Genomic DNA, 18,618 nt, shown 5'->3' with positions numbered 1-18,618 from the left:
TCATCTTTAGCAGTTTACATATACAGTGGTACCTCGGGTTACATACGCTTCAGGTTACATATGCTTCAGGTTACATACGCTTCAGGTTACACACTCAGCTAACCCAGAAGTAGTGCTTCAGGTTAAGAACTTTGCTTCAGGATGAGAACAGGTATCGTGCTCCGGCGGCGCGGCAGCAGCAGGAGGCCCCATTAGCTAAAGTGGTGCTTCAGGTTAAGAACAGTTTCAGGTTAAGAACGGACCTCTGGAACGAATTAAGTACTTAACCTGAGGTACCACTGTATCATAATTTCTAACCATCTCCCCCCCCCCATTTACTTTAACCATAAAAAACTTCACATGTTATCACTTATAAAATACACTATCTTCTACTTCTAACCCTACCACCTATATCTACTTCCAAAGCTATTCTTAGATTTAAATATTAACATTTTTTCAAATGTTCCTTAAACTTCTTCCAATCTTCTTCCACCGTCTCTTCTCTCTGGTCTCGGAGTCTCCCGGTCAGTTCCATATAGTCCATCATCTTCATCTGCTTAACTCTCTGCGGAGTGGACTTGGGTCTGAGTGCCCAGGCAGATGCCCCCCTCCCTCCCTCTTTCAACTTGAAGCTGGACCAAAAAGACCCCACAGCAGCCCACTCTGCCCTCCATGCTGGCCTGGAATGGGGAGACTGGAAGGGACCCCCAGCGGCATCTAGTCCACCCCCACGCAATGCAGGGGTTGAGATACTGAAGCCCAGGGCTCCCCATCGCCACCCCCTGAGAAGAGGGCTTTGCGAGGCTCTGACGGGGGGGGGCATTAGCAGCCCCCAGGCTTTGCCGAAGCCCCCTTATCACCTCGGACCCGGCTTTGCTGGGACCCTCCCTCAGCGCCTGCCTCCTTCCTTTCTGGGACCCCCCTCCCCTCCCAGGCCCACGCACAGTTAGGGGGCGTCTGCCCGGGGGCTGGGGCTCGCGGGGGAAGAGCGGGAGGCAGCCGCAGGCCCCACTTCTCCCCGCCCCCTCCCTGCCCGGGGGAGACTCCGAGATCCGACGCGTTTCTTAAAATAAACCCTGAATTAGATCGCCACTCGGAGCGGCACAGTTGCCATGGCAACGCCAGTCTTGGCTGAGCGGCGGCAGCAGCGGGATCTGGAGGGGCACCCGGGTGGCAGATGCTGCCACAGGGCTGGTCCAGGGGCCCCCGGCCCACCTCATTCCCTGCCACCCACCGCCTCGGGGGACCCTGCCGGCCCGTGGGAGCGTGACTCTGAGTGGGCTTTGCACAAGCATCTCCCCCTCCCCAAAGGCAAATGGGGAGACGGGGGTCCCCCAGTGCTTCCTGCTGCCATGCACAAACGGAGCCCTGAGGCAGCTGGGATGATGGAGGGGCATGGAAAGGGTGTCTTAAGAGCCCAGGACCATCTGGCCCAGCCTCCTGTTCTCACAGGGGCCAAGCAGATGCCTCTTGCACGAAACCCACACACAGGATCCAAGCGCAAGAGCAACTCTCCCCTCCTGCAATTCCCAGAGCAGAGGCACCCTGGCCAGGGGCCATCAACAGGCCTCTCCTCCTCCGTGAATTTGCCCATCAATCTGCCTCCTGTGGGAGTGAGTTCCACAGTCTAACTGTGGGGCGCAGTGCGTGTGAGTGTGAGGAACCCAGACACGCAGGCCAACGGGCACGTCCCCCCCCCCCCCGCCTTGCATGCCAAACCACAGCTGCTCCAGCGGCTGTAGCTTGACATTTCTGGACCACAGTATAGATCAGTGCTGCTGTGTGTATCCCTCTGCTGTCTCCACGGCAACCAGCTGCTTAAGGAGGCCCTCTAGTTTCCACGGCAACCATGCTGCCTGTCTTCCCTCTCTTCTTCTGCTTGATGGATTTCACAAGCGTTATTTTGGGGAGAGGAGGAGGAGGAGGAGGGAGAGGAGAGCTTTAAGTCCAGGAGGTGTGGGGCAGGGGGGAGCACAGCCCCCTGTCCATTTGGGGGACCTTCCTTCTGCTCCTGAGGGTGGCAGGTTTTGTGGGTGTAGGCAGCTGCCTTCTCCTGACTCTGACCATTGGCCCATCGTGCTCAAGACTGCCTGCACTGGCCGGCAGCAGGAGTCCAGGCAAAGGACTCTCATTCGAACCCTGCCTGGAGAAGGAGCTGAACCTGAGGCCCGGCCTCTGAGCCCCCGCCCTGTCCCCGCTCGGCTTGAGGAGGGGTCTCCCCTTGGTTCTGTGGGCATGTGGGTGGGCACAGCTGCAAGGCCAGCCCCTCCTGCCTCTGGTGCCTAGTTCCAAATGCCCCCCATCTGACCTGCCCAATGCAAACATCCCTCATTTCAGGCAAGGCCCCGTTCAAGAAGCCCCTCTGCCCACAATCAGAGTTTCTCCCCAGGATCCTACCTTTGCAGAAACGAACCCCTTGGCTGCCAGGTGGTGAGATGCATAGTAGTAGTAAAGGTAAAGGTACCCCTGCCCGTACGGGCCAGTCGTGTCCGACTCTGGGGTTGCGCGCCCATCTCGCTTAAGAGGCCGGGGGCCAGCGCTGTCCGAAGACACTTCTGGGTCACGTGGCCAGTGGTACAAGCTGCATCTGGCGAGCCAGCACAGCACACGGAAATGCCATTTACCTTCCCACTAGTAAGCGGTCCCTATTTATCTACTTGCACCCAGGGGTGCTTTCGAACTGCTAGGTTGGCAGGCGCTGGGACCGAACGACGGGAGCGCACCCCGCCGCGGGGATTCGAACCGCTGACCTTTTGATCGGCAAGCCCTAGGCGCTGAGGCTTTTACCCCCAGCGCCACCCGTGTCCCTATAGTAGTAGTAGTAGTAGTAATTTATATCTAAAATGATTCCGGGGGGCTCCCAACAAAAACAGTAAAAACACAATACAGTATCAAATACTGAAAACTTCCCTGAAGAGGGCTGCATTCAGGTGAAAACTACCATGGGCTTCAAATCCCAGTGAGGACCCTGCAGGTGGGGAGGCTAGCTGGCTCAGGGGGCAAATTCTGACTGCCATGAAAAGCAGACCTGTCCGGCGGGAGAGGGGGGGGCAGGGGAAACAAGGAACGGGAGCTTCGCTCTGTGCCATTCAGTGGGTGGTGCCAGGTGAGGACGATGTCTGCTTGGAAACCCTTCTCCAGCGCCGAAATAATGGGCCTTCAACTGGGCCTGCTCTGTTGGGGGGGGGGGGGCTGCAGAACGTCTCCAGCAAGACCTTCCTAAACGGGCCCCATTTTGTCACTCCCCCAGGCCACACACTTGCTTTGCTAAGGGGTGTGATCGAAAACCTGTTGTAGCAATGATAAAGAAGGAGGGCATGAGAAGATTGCCTCCTCCTCCTTTCACCAGGAAGCCCCAAAGCTCCTGTGTTAATGACATCTGGTGGATCAGGCCCATCTAGTGGCCCATCCAGGCCAGGATCTTGTTCTCCCAGTGGCTGAACAGTTGCCTGTGGGAAGCCAGCCAGCAGAATCCGGATACCAGAGCCCTCCATCGCCTCCTCCTCTTCCTCTTCCTCCATCTCCATTTGTCCAATCCTCTTTTAAAGCCATCAGAGTCACTGCCTCCTGCAGAAGTGAGTTCCAAAGCTGAACTATGCATCGCGTGAAGAAGGGCTTCTTCTCATCTTTTGTCAATAATAATAATAAATAATAATAATAATAATAATAATAATAATAATAATAATAATAATAATAATTTATTTATATCCTGCCCTTCCCGGTTCAGGGAACCATGGCTCAGGGCGGCTAACAACAAATTTAAAACACTTAATTGATGCAACAACAAACAGCATAAAATATGGTATCAAACGTGAATAACAATAAATTCAGAATTCAAAAATCAATTTAGGGGGGGAAATCCATCCAATAAGCATTAGATGATCACCAGGGCTAGCTGGCTAAATTAGTCTTATTTGGGCCAGCGAGGAGACCAGGGGAGAATTAGCTGTGGGATCCCAGAGCGGGTAATCTTCACAAAAAGGGGAGAGGGAGGGAAGGAAGGGAAATAAAAGATCAGGATAGGTTCAAAGTGAAAGCCAGGCGGAATAGCTCTGTCTTACAGGCCCTGCGGAAGGAGGTTAAATCCTGCCGGGCCCTGGTCTCCTGGGACAGAGCATTCCACCAGGTCAGAGCCATCTAGCATTCTCTCTCTTAGTTTCCCTCGCCCTGGTGCCCCTGGACTTCTGTGACCGGGAGGCAACCCCAGCCGACTGCGGAGCGTCTTGCCAATAATAAATGTGCCCTCTCAACATTGGTAGCCCTGCAGGACACAGGAGAGGCCCAAGGCAAGACGGTGGAGCGGCTGGCCGACCGGCTGGCGTGTGGGCAAGGGACTCTGGTCTCCATCAGCAGAGCTGTCCTTCAGGCGGCAGCCTGGGCTCCTTGCTGTGCCCCCGGGAGGCGGCCTGCCTCTTCCTGCCTGGCTCTCCGGCTCACGGAGCTGTGAAGTGTGAGGCGGCACCTCGGATGAAGTGTGAGCAGGAGCCTGACTGTGGCATGGGCATGTGTGTGTGTGTGTGTCCGCAGGAGGCAGTGGAGACAGAGTGGCAGCTCGGCCTGCCCAGCCCAGCTGCCTGGCAAGGAGCCGAAGCAGGCGGGCGGCTGGCTCTGCTGGAGCAGGAAGTGCCTCAGCCCAGCCATGCCTTTCCCTGCTGGGAGGAAGGCCGCCTTTCCCAGGGATCCAGAGCAATGAAGCAGCGAGGTGGCAGCAGCACTGGGCTGGGCTCAGGAGCAAAGGTCTGGCACTGCCTGGCCCCAGAAATTTCAGGATTGGGGCACCTTCCTGGAGGAGGAGAGGGCTGTGCTCAGCCCCAGAGGTTTCAGGATTGGGGCATCTGGTTGGCCCCTATGAGAACAGGATGCTGGGCCACATGGGCCTGATCCAGCAGCCTCATCCTATGCCTTGGCAGCTGCCAGTGTCCCAGGGCTCACGATTTGTGCCAATGAGGACTCTCTGAGGAGGCTGGTGCTGTGGTGGCTCACTGGGAATATGAAACAAAATCAAAAAATTCCTTCCAGAGACCAACTAAGTTTGTTCTTTGTATGAGCTCTCGTGTGCATGCACACTTCTTCAGATACACTGAAACAGAAGTCACCAGACCCTTATATATAGTGGGAGGGTGGGGAAGGGTATTACTCAGAAGGGGGGGTGGGAATGGGTGATTGGCAAATAGGTGTGGTAAACCTGTTGACTGTTAAGACTGCAGCTGGTCTTACAGGAAAAAGCAAGGGGTGAGATGGCTAAAAATAGCTTTATCATGTATAATGAGATAAGAATCCAAGGTCTGTATTCAGACCAGGTCTCTCCATGGTAATAAGTTGCAATTCAGCAAAATCTCTTTCCAGTCTATTTCTGAAATTCTTTTCTGAAGTACCTGAAGAAGTGTGCATGCACACGAAAGCTCATACCCATAACAAACTGAGGTGCTACTGGAATGAATTTTTTTATGTTGTTCCAACTACGGCAGACCAACACGGCTACCTACCTGTAACTGGGAATATGAAAGTCGGCTCTGCCCTGTTGGCAAAAATTCCCCATGAGAGGAGGATGGAACATGGGAAAGAGGCAGGGGGCAGAATGGGACCCCTGGGAGGCCTGGAGTCAGAGCCCCCCACTTGGCCATGAAGGGCCAGTCACCGGCTCTCAGCCTAATCTCCCTCACAGGGTTGCTGTGGAGGATTAAATGTGAAGGGGAGAACCATGCCTGGCAGGTGGGATAGGAATGCAGTAAGTAAAGCAATAACAAATATATAAAAGGGCAGGGGGGGGCATGACAGCAGGTGGCAAAGGAGGCTGGACTGGATGACCTCTCTTGGTCCCTTCCTACTCTACGATTCTATTCCGTTTTGACCCGGGACAAGCAGGCCCCCATCTCTGTTGCTTGGTGGCTAACTTATCTGGCCCTGAGCTTGACTGCCTTGCAGTGACCAAAGCCCTGAGAGTGGGCAGTGTTCAAATTCTGCCCACTCCCCCCCCCAAGCATCACCCCCACCCTGCTCAGCTTGTCTCCTCCGGTGCCAAGGCAAGAAGGAGCAGAGGTGTCAGGCTGTTGTGAAAGAGAGCTGCCAGGGTGCCAGCCTGAGACTGGCAAGGTCCCTCCTGGCCTAGGGAGCTGGGGCCAGGCCTGGCTCCAGGAGAACTGCCGCCCCCCCCCAGCAGCCGAGAGGTGAGGCTGTGGGGTGCAGAGAGGGAGTGTGGAGGGGGGCACAGCGGTTGCCCTTGCCAAGGGGACTTGCAGTCAAATCTCCTGCTCATCTGTGTGGCAGCATTTCCTGCCCCAAACGCCCTGCGCTCGCGGCACAGAGGATGCCAGGACCATCCATCTCAAGTGCGAGCTGCAAATTAGCCTGCCACCCCAAAAACCGGCCCAAGGCACTCTCTGCAGTCGCACAAACAAATGTGACTTGTCCTCAGGTGGCCCACTTGCCATGACTCGGGCAGCCTGTGAAGAACACACAAAGCGACTTGAGTGAATTCTCTCTCTCTCTCTCTCTCTCTCTCTCTCTCTCTCTCTCTCTCTCCACCTTCTCCAACGTTGCCCAGCCTCTTGTTGCTGAGACTGCAGAGGTTGGGAGGGACTGGTATCTGCTGGTATCTTCTCTGGCTGTCCCTAAGAGAGCAAAGCGCTGGATTCTGACCCTGGGGCAGAGCTAGGCCGGCCCACACTGCCATCTCCTTCTCTCCCTCCCCTCCAGGATCAGGGCCATTGGTCTCTCCCCACCCCCATGATTATGATTTGGAAGCATGAGCTGTGCGGATGTTGAGAGAGAGCCTTGGCGATTCCTTGTTGTTGGAGAACCCAAGTCAGCCCACACTGTCCTCCTGGAACTCTGGCTGCTTCCTCAGGTCTTCCTCTCTGGGACTGACTCATGCTGCTTCCCAGGAGGCGCCTCAGGATGCTCAGGAGAGGCCTGGTGCTGCGGAGATCAAGCAGGATAACAGAATCATGGAGCTGTAGGCTTGGAAGGTACCCACACCAAGGACCATCTAGTCCAGCCCCCTGCAATGCAGGAATCTTGGCTCAAGAATCCCTGATAGATGGCCATCCAACCTCTGCTTGGAAGCCTCCAAGGAAGGAAAGCCCAACACCTCCTTAGGAATCATAATTATTTATTTATACCCTGCCCATCTGGATGGTTTTCCCCAGCCAGTCTGGGCAGCTCCCAACAGAATATTAAGATACAACAGTTTTTAAACATTAAAAGCTTCCCTAAACAGGGCTGTCTTCAGATGTCTTCGAAAAGTCTGATAGTAGTTGTTCTCTTTGACATCTGCTGGGAGGGCGTTCCACAGGGTGGGTGCCACCACCGAGAAGGCCCTCTGCCTGGTTCCCTGTAACTTGGCTGCTCGCATTGAGGGAACCGCCAGAATGCCCTTGGAGCTGGACCTCAGTGTCCAAGGCAGAATGATGGGAAGCGCATTCCACTGCTGAACAGCTCTCAGCATCAGAAAGTTCTTCCTAATGTTTTGTTGGAGTCTCTTGTCATTTGAATCCATTAAGGATGTAAGAGCTGGTGCATCAGGTCAGTGGGGACCCATCTATTCCAGCCTCCTGATCTCACAGGGGCCAAGCAGATGCTCCAAAGGGAAACCCACAAGCAGGACCTGAGCGCAAGAGCAGCCCTCTCCAGCCACTGCCTTTGAGCATGGAGGCAGAGCAGAGCCATTGTGGCCCTTAGTCATTGACAGGCCTCTCCACAAGTTTGTCCACCCCCCTTTTAAAGCCAGCTAGGTTCATGGCCATCCTTGCTTCCTGTGGGCATGAGTTCCATAGTTTAACTGTGCCCTCTGTGAAGTCCTGAGCCCCTCAATCTATTCCTCCCCTGATTGGGACCACTTGGCAGTCAGCTCAATGCCAACAAACAGAAGCTCCTCTCGTACATCGATCTGTGGAAGTCCCGACCGCAAGAACTGGCAGTGTCTGACTGGCTTGGCTAGTTTGGGGAAAGGCAGTTACCTTCATGAAAGGCAGGTTTATCAATGGCTATTAGCCCTGACATGAAACCTCTGCTCAGAGGCCACCTGCCTCGGACTGCCAGGTGTGTGGGCCCAGAGGATAAGCCTTTCAAGGGCCGATGGAGAGATAGCTCAAGGAAAACGCTACACTCCGTGCCTGGGATTATTAGGAAGCAGACTGAAAATATGACCACGGCCAGTGCCGTGAGAACTCTCTGCAAATCTATGGCGCGGCTGCATCTGGAAGGCGGTGGACGGTCCCAGTTGCCTCACCTCAGAAAGGATGCTGTGAAGCTGGGAAAGGTGCAGAAAAGGGCAGCTGAAATGATGGAGGAATTGGAAACCCTTCTTCCACAGGGAAAGGTGGTGGACTCTTAAGGTTGTGGGGGGCAGGGGAGAGGTCGCTAAAGGGGAGAAGGACCGAGACTGATAAAATGATGCTTGCTGGGGAGACCATGAAACTGGCTGGCAGGAAGATGCAGGGCAGGCAAAAGGAGTTACTTCTCCGCTACCCAGCGCATGGGCAGCTTGCAGAACTCGCTTCAGCAGGGCTCTGTTTTGTTGTTCTTGAGAGCATCAGAAGAGCATCTGCTGGATCAGGCCAATGTCCCACCTGGTCCAGTATCCTGTCCCCACAGTGGCCAACCAGGTGCCTCTTTGGGGAAGCCAGCCAGCCAGCAGGATTCGTACCCAGGAGCATCCCCCCCCCCCCGCTCCAGTGATTTCCAGGAGGCATTTCCGGCCTCTGACTTTCTCATAGCTGACATCCATTACCCCCCATGGATTTATCTAATCCATGGAGGATGAATCTGTCGGTGGCTATTAGCCATCTAGTCGAGCATCCTTCTCCCACGGAGGACAACCGGATCCTGGGAAGCCCAAAAGGAAGACATGAGCACCATAGCATGGTCCTTCTTGGGGTCCCCAGGAACAGGCCTTTGGAGCTATCCTGCCTCTCTTCCTGGAAGGAGAACTCAGCCATTGTGCCTACAGCAGAAGCCACAGAGAGAGATGCCCACCATGAATTTGTCCAATACCCCTTTAAAGCTCTCCAAACGATTGCTTCCTTCTGTGGGAGTGAATGTCATAGTTTGCTCTGTATGAATAGATTCCTGCATGGCAGGGGGTTGGACTAGATGACCCTGGGGACCCCTTCCCACTTTTATGATTCTGTGAAGAAGGCATTTCTGTTACTGGTCCTGAACCTTCCAACGTTCACCTTCATTGGATAATAATTTGGCATCCTCAGCGAACTTTGCCGCCTCACTAACGACATCTGTCTCCAGATAATTTAAGAGCGAGTTTCAGTGCCCAGGTCCCAAGACATATCCTAGGTGGGAGACTCCATTTTCTATCCCTCCCCCAAATTGGGAGAATGGTCCATTTATTTCTGCTTTTTAACCGGCTGCTGATCTGTACATAGCAGGCGGTGAGACGGCACGAACGGGGCACAGCTGCTCCAGCTGTTGTGGCCACATCGGACCAAATTCTCTGCAACTCATCCCTCCCCCTCTAGGGAAGGGGCAGCAGCCCACATTTTTGGGAAGCTGGAGAGCAGCAGAGCCCCCTCCCCTGCTATCTCGAAATCTGCTACTGTACTCAAGAACCTCTGCGCTTGAGTCACAGCTGTCAAACCTCCTTGGAAGCTTTTGTCAATTGCCTTCATCAAAAACTTTTTGAAATTCCATGTAAACAATGGACATAATGCATAGAGACAGTGGACCTGACACTCAAACTTCTGCACATCCCACGAAGAAGCTGAATGTTGGGAGATTCAGGACAGATAACAGAACCTTTGTGCAGCACATAGCTAAACTGTGGAAATCCCTCCCCCAGGAGGCAGTAGTGGTCACTAACTTAGGCTAAAGAGGATTAGACACATTCACTGAGGGTGATAAGTCTACTAGGCAGGATGGCCCTGCTCTGCCTCCACAGTTGGAGGCAGTAAGTGCTTCCGAATGGCAGCTTCTGGAGTTGCCTTGTCTTTGAATCCTGCTTGTGGTTTCCTTTTGGGCCCCTGGTTGGCCCCTGTGAGAAGAGGCTGCTGGGCTCTTCTCATGTTCTTATGTGGAGCCTCAATGTTCAGGTGCAGTATATCTCTGAGTTCTAGAAACTGCCCCCCCCCCGCAAACTACAGGGATGAGCCTCCACCTTGTAAGGCTCAAAGAAGCCTCTGGCTAGCAGCTCTTGGGAAAGAAGGCTGGACCAGGTGGAGCCTCCTCCGGTCTCCTTATCTCTCTGCTGTTTGACCCAGAGATCAAATTTGGCAGCTGTATTGCCCTTTTACATTGGAGCTATAGCTGCTACCAAGAGTTATGTTTTTTTGGGGGGCAGGCTTTGTTAAGAAAGGGCTGCCCCCACAGTTCTCTCCCCCTTATACACACACACACACCACCAGCCTGAAAGGGCCCCTCTGCTCCTCTGAATCCCTGCTTGGGGTTTTGTTTGGAGTGCCCATCTCTAGGGCTTGTGCCTTCTCAGTCATCTTGCAGTTATATCGCCCTCACCCTTCCCTGTCCTTTCTCTGCCAGGCGTGCGCATACACACATACACACACACACACTGGCAGCCCTGTGCATTGTGAGGTGCAAAATAGGTGTGATGATATCATTTATCAGAGCAGCCTGCCTTGCTGGTGGAGGAGAGGAGCGAATGTCACCGAACTCTTCATTAGGCAGGCGGCCCAGAGGGGGAGCTGGTCCTCACCGCCGCACGATGAACCGCACAGTGGAGGGAAGACACGGCTTGCTGGACTCCCAGCCACAGAGCAGCCAGTCGCCTTCGCAGGTGCTCACAGGTTGTGGCTCAGCAGGACATCGGGCTGAGACATGTGTCCCAAACCATGCAGCCACAGTGGCCAATGCAGACTCCACTCTCTCCTGCAGAAAAAAGTGGTCCCATTGTGGTTGATTATCCAGCAGACGTTGTGGTGGGAAGTAGCCTAAGTGACTCTCAGGGGCCTGCGGAGGGCAGGGGATCAGTCATGAAAACCAGTTGGGGGGAGGGGAGACTTGTGTTTGAATCCTGATTGCGAGTGTCCCTTTGGCGCATCTGGTTGGCCACTGTGAGAACAGGGTGCTGGAGCAGATGGGCCATTGGCCTGATCCAGCAGAGGCAGGATATCTGACTACCAGGGACTGGGGACAGCAAGAAAAAAGGACTCTCTCTCTCTCTCTCTCTCTCTCTCTCTCTCTCTCTCTCACACACACACACACACACACACACACACACCTGGTTCTGAGCCACTCAGACAGCATCTGGCTGGCAGCTGCTGGGAAATGGTGGACTGGTTAGACTTTGGTTCTGGACTTTGGGCAGCTCTTGTGGGGTTAGTCTGAAAGATGGTGGCTGATGATGCAGAAACCAAGTTCTGTCAGCACTCATAGTAGAGAGAAATGTGTTCATGGGAAAGGAGGGGGAGCAGAGCGATGGAGGGTCAGGATCCTGGCTGGTTGCAACAGGGCAGGCCAGCTGCTGCTTCTGGAGCATTTGCCTGGGAGGAGGGCTGGTCATATTTAACTTGGAGTGGGCCAGATCCAGGCCATTGTGGGCAAGGATGCCTGAATAAAATAAAATAATAAATAGTTAACACTAGTCATAAACAATTCTAGCGCTTCCATGTTCGTTGTGCTTTGACTATATTATCTTCGTAATACAACTGGTCTGTAAGGCACTAGAATTACCCTCATATTTCAGGGGTCTGAGGCCATTTGGAATGTGACTTCAAGGCGCACAGATGAATATGGAACCCAGTCCTAAGGGATTCCCCCTTGCTTCCTTGTGGCTCCCCGCTTCTGGCTGCCCCTCCCACCCCGTATGATGTCCTCACCCAGCTCCCATTTCCTCCAGGCCCCCTGCTGCCCCAGGCTCAGCACCGAGGGGGTGTGGGGAGAAACTGAGCAGCCTCCTTGGGAGCCCCGCACTCTGGGGCGGCCCCCAGCTGCCCACTCCGTGCCAGCAGTGACGGAGGCTCTTGAAATGGAGCCATAATCCTGGGATTAGAGGATTAGCATCTTTTCACGTGCTCCCCCCTCCCCGCCGCCTCCACTTTCGCTGCCTGTGCCCGGGCCACCTCCAGAAATAAATAGACTGCTAGCTAGCAGCTTCCTTCCTCAGGGACAGGGAGGGGGCCACTTCTGCCTTTGGCTCTGGGTGCAAAGGGGTGTTTGGGGGCTCGCAGCAGCCTTCCTCCACCCCCCCTCTTGCTAAGGCCCCATCTGTGTGGCTTTGAAGCCTCCTGCAGGTCCACAGGTAAATTGCACATGGATGCCCAGGTGGGGCAGAATGGAGGGGGGGGTAGGAGTCCCCCCCCCTTCACACCCTCCAGCAATCCTGAGACTCCTAGTGGTTGGACAGGGACATCTCTAACACTCCCTTTATTCCTCTGGGTTTTCAGAAACCAGCTTTCACACAACACCTTTGCAAAAATATGCATTGTATTCTTTGCTGCCAGCTTCTGAAGGGCTCTGCCTGCAGCCTGAACTCTTGCCCAAGGGCAGGGCAGCCTGTGCAAGCCCAGCAGCGTGTGCCCCCTCACCTCTTGTGAACCCCCTTCCCTTTTTGACGCCCAGAGAGAAGAACCACCGGGCATAAGGAATCAGCGGTGTTGCGGTGCCCCCTCTGCAGCTCCAAGTGGGTGCCTCTTGAGGCTGGGGTGTCCTCGGACCTCAGTGCCGGCACCTGCCCGCTTTCCCCCCTGGACGGATGCAGCAGAGCCCCCTGGGGCCAGGGAATAGGGAGCCCTGGCCGTGCCGCAGGGCGAGGGGGAGAGGAGGGGGCGGGAATGCAGAGCAGCTGGCCAAAGCCCAGGAGGAAGCAAACAATTAATTACAGCCGTCAAGGAGTAATGAGTGCCAGCGTCTGCCATGATCCGTGCTGGGATCCAGGCGCCCCCCCTCCCCCCCCTCCAGGACTCACCCACATGAACTCCAGCTGCCCACGGTGTGAAGCGGCTCCCTGCCTCGGCCCCACCCCCTCTCTTTCACACACACACGAACCCCCAACTTTCCTTTCGGCATCTCCGCAAGCCTGGCCCGTAGGCTCCGCCTGGGCTCCTAAGAGTAGAAGAGCCTCGGGACCCAGAACTACTCCAGCACCCTGGACAGCGGCAAAGCCCGGCCGAGTCAAAAGACCCCGTTTGGCACGCGCATTTGTGCACACGCACAGGCTGGGAGCCTCAATGGTGCCCCTCTGGAGGCTTCACTCAGGGCAAAAAAACTGCCCCCCCCCCCCGCTATGGCACTGATCCTGGGGGAGGTTTTTTTTACGGCAACGTTTTTCACTTTACTCTGGTTTGCATGGAATTGCACTTGCCACTTGACTGCCCATTCACTCCGTTTGCGGAGGTCCTTTTGGAGCTCCTCCCAATCCCTTTTTGTCGTTGTTGTGACCCTGAACAATTTAGTGCCATTGGCAAACGTGGCCCCCTCGCTGCCCAGGCCTAACTCTGGGTCCTTCACCAGCAAGTTAAAGAGCGCGGTTAAAAATACCCAATAGTTGGCACTTCAGCCACAAAACCGAGGTGGCTTTAAGAGGATTGGGCAAATTCATGGAGGGCTGTTGGCGGCTCCGAGCTACTCTGGCTCTGCCTTGCCCTCCACAGCTGGAGACAGCAATACGTCTGAACCAAAGGAGGGGAGAGGGTTCTGGCGCTTGGATCCTGCTTGGGGGTTTCCTACAACGGGCATCTGCCCCTGGCCTGGTCCAGCAGGCTTTTCTGATGGTCTTATGAATGATGTGCCGCCTTTGGGGCTCAGGCCCCATCAAGGCCCAGGCAGGAGAGAGCAGCGTGACCTGGGCGTCCTGGGCTGTGCCTGGCTGGCCGTGGGTCCCACAAGCCAACCCCCTCTGCTCTTCTTCCCAGCGGCGAGGGCTCCTTACAGTGTGAGCCACCACCACCCAGGGCTTTGTGATGGGAAGGGGGGCATTCTGGACTGGCCACCATGAGGATGCTTCTGGGGCCAAGGCAAGGGCGGCTAGGAGTATCAGTTTGGTCTGCGGCGAACTATACGTTTGGCACGGGCGACACTTCTTCCTACCTTCTCATCCTCTGAGGAATGATTTGGGGCACGAGGGAGGTCTGTGTGAGTGGGTGGGTGGGTGGGTGGCTTCCCTGAAGCCCCTTCCACTTCTAGGCCCTTCCCGCTTTGCACCGTGACCTGCGGTTCAAACTGCTTGCCTGCATTCCCACGAGCCAAATGTCTTGCGAATCAGGGGTTGTCGCTGCCCCATCTCTTAGGAAAGGCGGACACGTGCGTGGCTGAGGGGTGTGGGGCGTACAGTTGGGTAAACAGTACCTTCCTTCCCCCAAAAAACTTATCTCCGGTGCTGGGTTGCTGATGCGGGGGTGGGGGTGGGAGCGGAGGAAGAGGAGGAGGAGGCGGCATCCGCGCAGGCGGATTGCGCGGGGGGGAGCCGCAGTGCCAGCCCCCGAGATGCCCTAATTCCTCCGCCGCCGACTCAGATCTGCGCTGCCCTCGGAGGTGGCGAGCAGTTCGGCGGACGCTCCTGGCCCCTCCTCTCCCAGCTCGCTTACACCTCGGCGCCCCCCCGCCTCAGCTCACCCACCGCCCCCCCTCCGCTCGCCCGCCTGACGGAGAAGATGCCTTTTGAATACACGATGAACTGAAAGGGGGCTGAGCGGCAGCAGCGGCGGCGGCGGCGGCAGCGGAGAAGGGAAAGGCTCTGCTCCGCACTGCAGCGGCGCGCGAGGCAGGCGAGGGGAGCCGAGGCAAGCGAGGCTCGGACGAGGCAGCCCCGGCGGGCGCCATGCTGAACAACCTGACGGACTGCGAGGACGGCGACGGGGGCGCCAGCCAAGGTAAGGGGCTGGCTTCTCAAGCCTGGAGGCAGCCCTCGGAGGCCTCGCCTCGGCGGGGTCCCGCTTCGGGGCACGGCCGGCCGGCCGGCCGGCAGGATCGCGCGCCCCTTCTCGAGCGCTGCCTGCGCCGGGTAACGGCCGTTCTCCTGCTCGGCGGAGGAGCCTCGGCAGCTGCGCAGCGCCCGCTCTCGCCGGGCCCGGGAGCCCCAGCCGCGCGCAGGAATGCGCCGCCGCCGCCGCTGCCCAGGGTGCTGGAATGCGGGCGCCGTCCAGCCTGGCCGCGCTCCGCCAACCCTCCGCCTGTGTGCGTGTCTGTTGGGGGGGGGGTGGCAACTCTCTCGGGAGACATTTTGGTGAGGTGGGAAGCAGTCAGCGGGGGGCAGCCGGAGGTCCGTGGGGGTGCAAGTCTTGTCTCTCTGCGAAGGCAGCTCTCCCACCCCCCACCCCAGGATGCCGCGGCCACATGCAGCGCCTGGGCGCCCCGGGACAGCCTCCCCTTGGCTCGGCTGGCCTGGCCCGAGCCCCAGCGAGCGAGCTCCCACCCGGGGCCGGGCGCCAGGAGGAGACCCTCGACAAAGTGTCCCGCCTGCCCGCCTCTGTCCGCGGTGCTGAAGTTTCCCTGCGGGCTGCGCGGGACTCGCTCTTGCGCAAGGGACGGGGCTGTGGGGGAAGGAGAGAGAGGGGAGCAGCGCCCCCACTTCGCAGGCCTGAGCCGAGGGCGTCCCTTGGTTCTGCCTGCCAGGAGCCTGCGCCGCTGTAGACCCCGAGGAGGCTGGGGCTGCGTTGTTCGCGGGTGGGGGCTGTTTATTCCCTGCCTGCCGCTTTGGTGACGGCTCCTGTACTGCAGGCTCAATGCAGCGCCAGCAGAGACGCACCACTTTGGAAGCAGAGCGTTTGGACCGAGCCCCCTTGCTGCGCACCCCTCCTCCCACGACCCCCTGTGCCCACCCTCTGGCTCTGGCACGGGCAGCGGCCTCATGCGGATCCCAGGGCGCCCCAAGTCTTCAGATGGGGTGTTTGGGGTTGTTTTTTTGTTGTTGCTCGCAAAGCAGGAAGCTGGTGAGGCTGAGAGTGAGATGAAGACGCAGCTTCCTGCCCATTGGCAGAGCCTGGGCACAGTGCGGAGTTATGGTCTGCAGGTATCTGCATGGGAGTGTGCCAGGATGGCATAAGCCAAAGCAGATACCAGCTGACTGGCGGGGTGGGGGTGGGGGGGGAGCCTCCATCCCTCTGTCCCACTTTCCTCCTTGCAATCAGGTTCTGGGCACTGCCTCCCTCTGCCCCCCTCCCACTCTGCTCCACAACCCGCCCCCCATCCCTCACGGAGGGGAAGGTGCTGACTGCAGTGTAGGGCTGGCTGCAGCAGGGGTTAGGGGGCAGAGACTGCTGCAGGAGCCTGGCAGCTGCTGCTGCGTGGCATGTCTGTGTGTCAGGGAGGGGGAAGGTTAAAACGCAGACGCCTCCTTGCCTGTCACTGTTCATTTGGGCTGGCCGTGGCTCCAGGCCGTTGCTGGTGTGCAGACCTCCCATTTCAAGGGCAGCTCTGAGAGGCTGGCACAGCCACCTCTCAGAGCCACATCTCATTTTGGCCACATCTCCAAGCCAGGCCGGCATTGCCACTCTTGGCCAAGCGGGCGCTTGCTTGGAGGAGGCTGCACAAGGGGCCTGCCCCACGTATGGGCTGGCCTCCAGCCGCCATGTGCCAACGAAGGGCTCGCCGCAGGACCCTTTCCGTAGTGACACCCGGGGCTGATCCCAGCGCTTGACCCAGCGCAGTCTAAATGGCAAAGCGTAATGACTTTCCCAGAAGGCGCCTGGCGGCTGTCAGCTGTCGGCAAGTTGGAAGCCCTGTGCATGACAGCTCCCTTGTGCGAGGTGGAGGAGGGGAACCGGAGAAGTTGTGCCCACAGTTGCTGTTTGCAGTGCAGGCCAGTGGGGATCCCTGCAAGATTTGAACTCTGAACCCAGTAGCAAAAGGCCTAGCAAAGATAATGGATACCCAGAGCCGGCTTGCGGGGTGTGGGCTTGTGTGTTTGTAGGAGCGTTGCTGAAGCAGTGTGCTCTTCACGAACTGTGCCCCCAGCTTTGCAGCGGAGCTTGGGACGCATCTCTTGGATCCCACAACCCAGTTGCTTCCATTCTTCTTGCAGCGGTCTGCCCCTCCCTCTGTAGGGGTCAGGGTGGTCAGGGGGTCCCAGATATGCAGGTGGCAAAAGTATCCTCAGCACTTTGAGATATACCTACAGTGGAAAAGGCAAGAGAAGTAATGGAGGAGTCTAAATTATGGAGACAGCAGTAATAATCAACCTTACGAGGCTCTTGTCAGGATCACAGCAGAGAGGAAGTGAGAGGAAGTCAGGCTGGACACCCTGAAGTGCAATCACTATATAGGCTGCTGCTATTAAGGGGCGCCTTCTTCTTGAGAATTTGGGGGGAAACTGGTGGGAAAACTCCTCTGTGAGCCTTTAGCCCATGACATCACCTCTCCCACTCCTGCAGGGAGGGATCAGTGGGTCTGGGGCCACAGGGGGAGGGTGTGTTGCGCCAAGCAGCTTGCTGAGCTTCAGGTGGAGGTGTGGCTTGGTGAGAGGGCTTCTCTGCAAAGGGGGCCTTGAGCCTCTCCTTCTGCTCTTGGTCAAGAGGACAGGGGCCCTGGGGACACAGAGGAAGCAGAGAACTTCCAAGGAGCCTTTGGCTAGCTGGTGGGGCAAGAGGACAAAGCAGAAAGGCCTCCTTGGGCAGAAGAAGCGGTGGGGTTTTTTGGGAGGGGGTGGTGGTACTGAGGCAGCACTCGGCTAAAACACTCGTGGGCGACAGATGACTGATGTGGCGCTTGCAGTCGGAGCCAGAGCTCCGCTCTTCACATCCCTCCAACATTGTGCATCTCCTTGGGGGGTTCTGAAAGGATGCAGTGAGCAGATTTTTAGAATGAACCAATGAATTAAAAGAGCCACCAGAAAGCCACAGCCAGGCAGGCCCCCCCCCTACGCACTTTGCAAAGTAGCTGCCTTCTTGTGCTGAGCCTCCTGTTCCTCGGGGGGTGGGGGTGGGCATGCAGGTCAGTTGCAGTTAAGAGCCCAGTCCATCCAGCAGGAGCCCCCAGCACCAGTCCCCCCAGTACCCACCCCATGGTCTCATGGGGAGCTCTGGGCTGAGGGCCAACACTGCCAGGGATCTGCCACTTGATGGCAAGGCTCAACTGGGTGCCTTGCTACACGTCCCAGGAGGTGGGCTGTGCCCCCAATGGGTGGCCTGAAACTGCCTCCCCTCAACTGGCATAAGGGCCGTTTGCTCCACAATTCCAAGCCCAGCTTGACTAGCTCTTGGAAGTGGGAGGCAAAGCCTTTCCTCAGGGCCTAAATACTAGGAATAATGTTTCTGATGTTAAGAGCCTTCCAACTGTGGAACAGATGACCCAGGAAGATGGCGGACTCCCCTTCATTGGAGGCTTTTAAGGTGGGTGGTCCTTCACCAGGGATTCTCCAGCTGTGATTCCTGCATTGCAGAGGGTTGGACTAGATGACCCCCGGGGGTCCCTTCCAATTCTAAGATGGATGCATGGTTCTGAGCAGCAGCAGCAGCATTTTGCAAAGTGCATGAGGGAATGAGAAGTGGAGTGAAAGGCAGAATGTCCCACTCCTTGTGCAGGTGGGGAGGAGGAAGCTGCCATGGGACCTGGCAGGGAGCTGGGGGGGCATGGGGGGGGGGAGGTCTGCAGCAGTAGCAGCAGCAGCGTGGAATGAGGAGGAGTCTGCTGGGGACTTTGCTGGCTGCTGGCAGGAAGTAGCGAGTGTGGCTGGGTCCTCCTGCAGCCCCTCTCCCCAGAAGCCTCCCCTTCGCTTCTGAGTCAAAGAAGGGAGGC

At 56.9% G+C, this 18,618-nt stretch overlaps 1 protein-coding gene across 3 annotated transcripts in view; it reads left to right on the top strand.

Moving 5' to 3' along the window:
- Positions 1-18,618, top strand: part of SLC12A5 (solute carrier family 12 member 5) — a 177,384-nt gene that overhangs the window by 17,526 nt on the left and 141,240 nt on the right. The window contains exon 1 of one of the 3 annotated variants that reach the window (XM_083447284.1): positions 14,325-14,756. The exons of the other annotated variants lie outside the window; for them this stretch is intronic. Coding sequence (XP_083303410.1) covers positions 14,705-14,756 — 52 coding nt within the window. The 5' untranslated portion in view covers positions 14,325-14,704. Of the gene's footprint in view, positions 1-14,324; positions 14,757-18,618 lie in introns of those variants that run through there. 3 annotated transcript variants of the gene reach the window in all.

The sequence above is a fragment of the Podarcis tiliguerta genome, assembly GCF_965153285.1.
Source record: "Podarcis tiliguerta genome assembly, chromosome: 6".
NCBI lineage: Eukaryota > Metazoa > Chordata > Lepidosauria > Squamata > Lacertidae > Podarcis > Podarcis tiliguerta.
The sequence above is the reverse complement of the archived record's forward strand: the minus strand, read 5'-3'. Positions and strand labels throughout refer to the sequence as shown.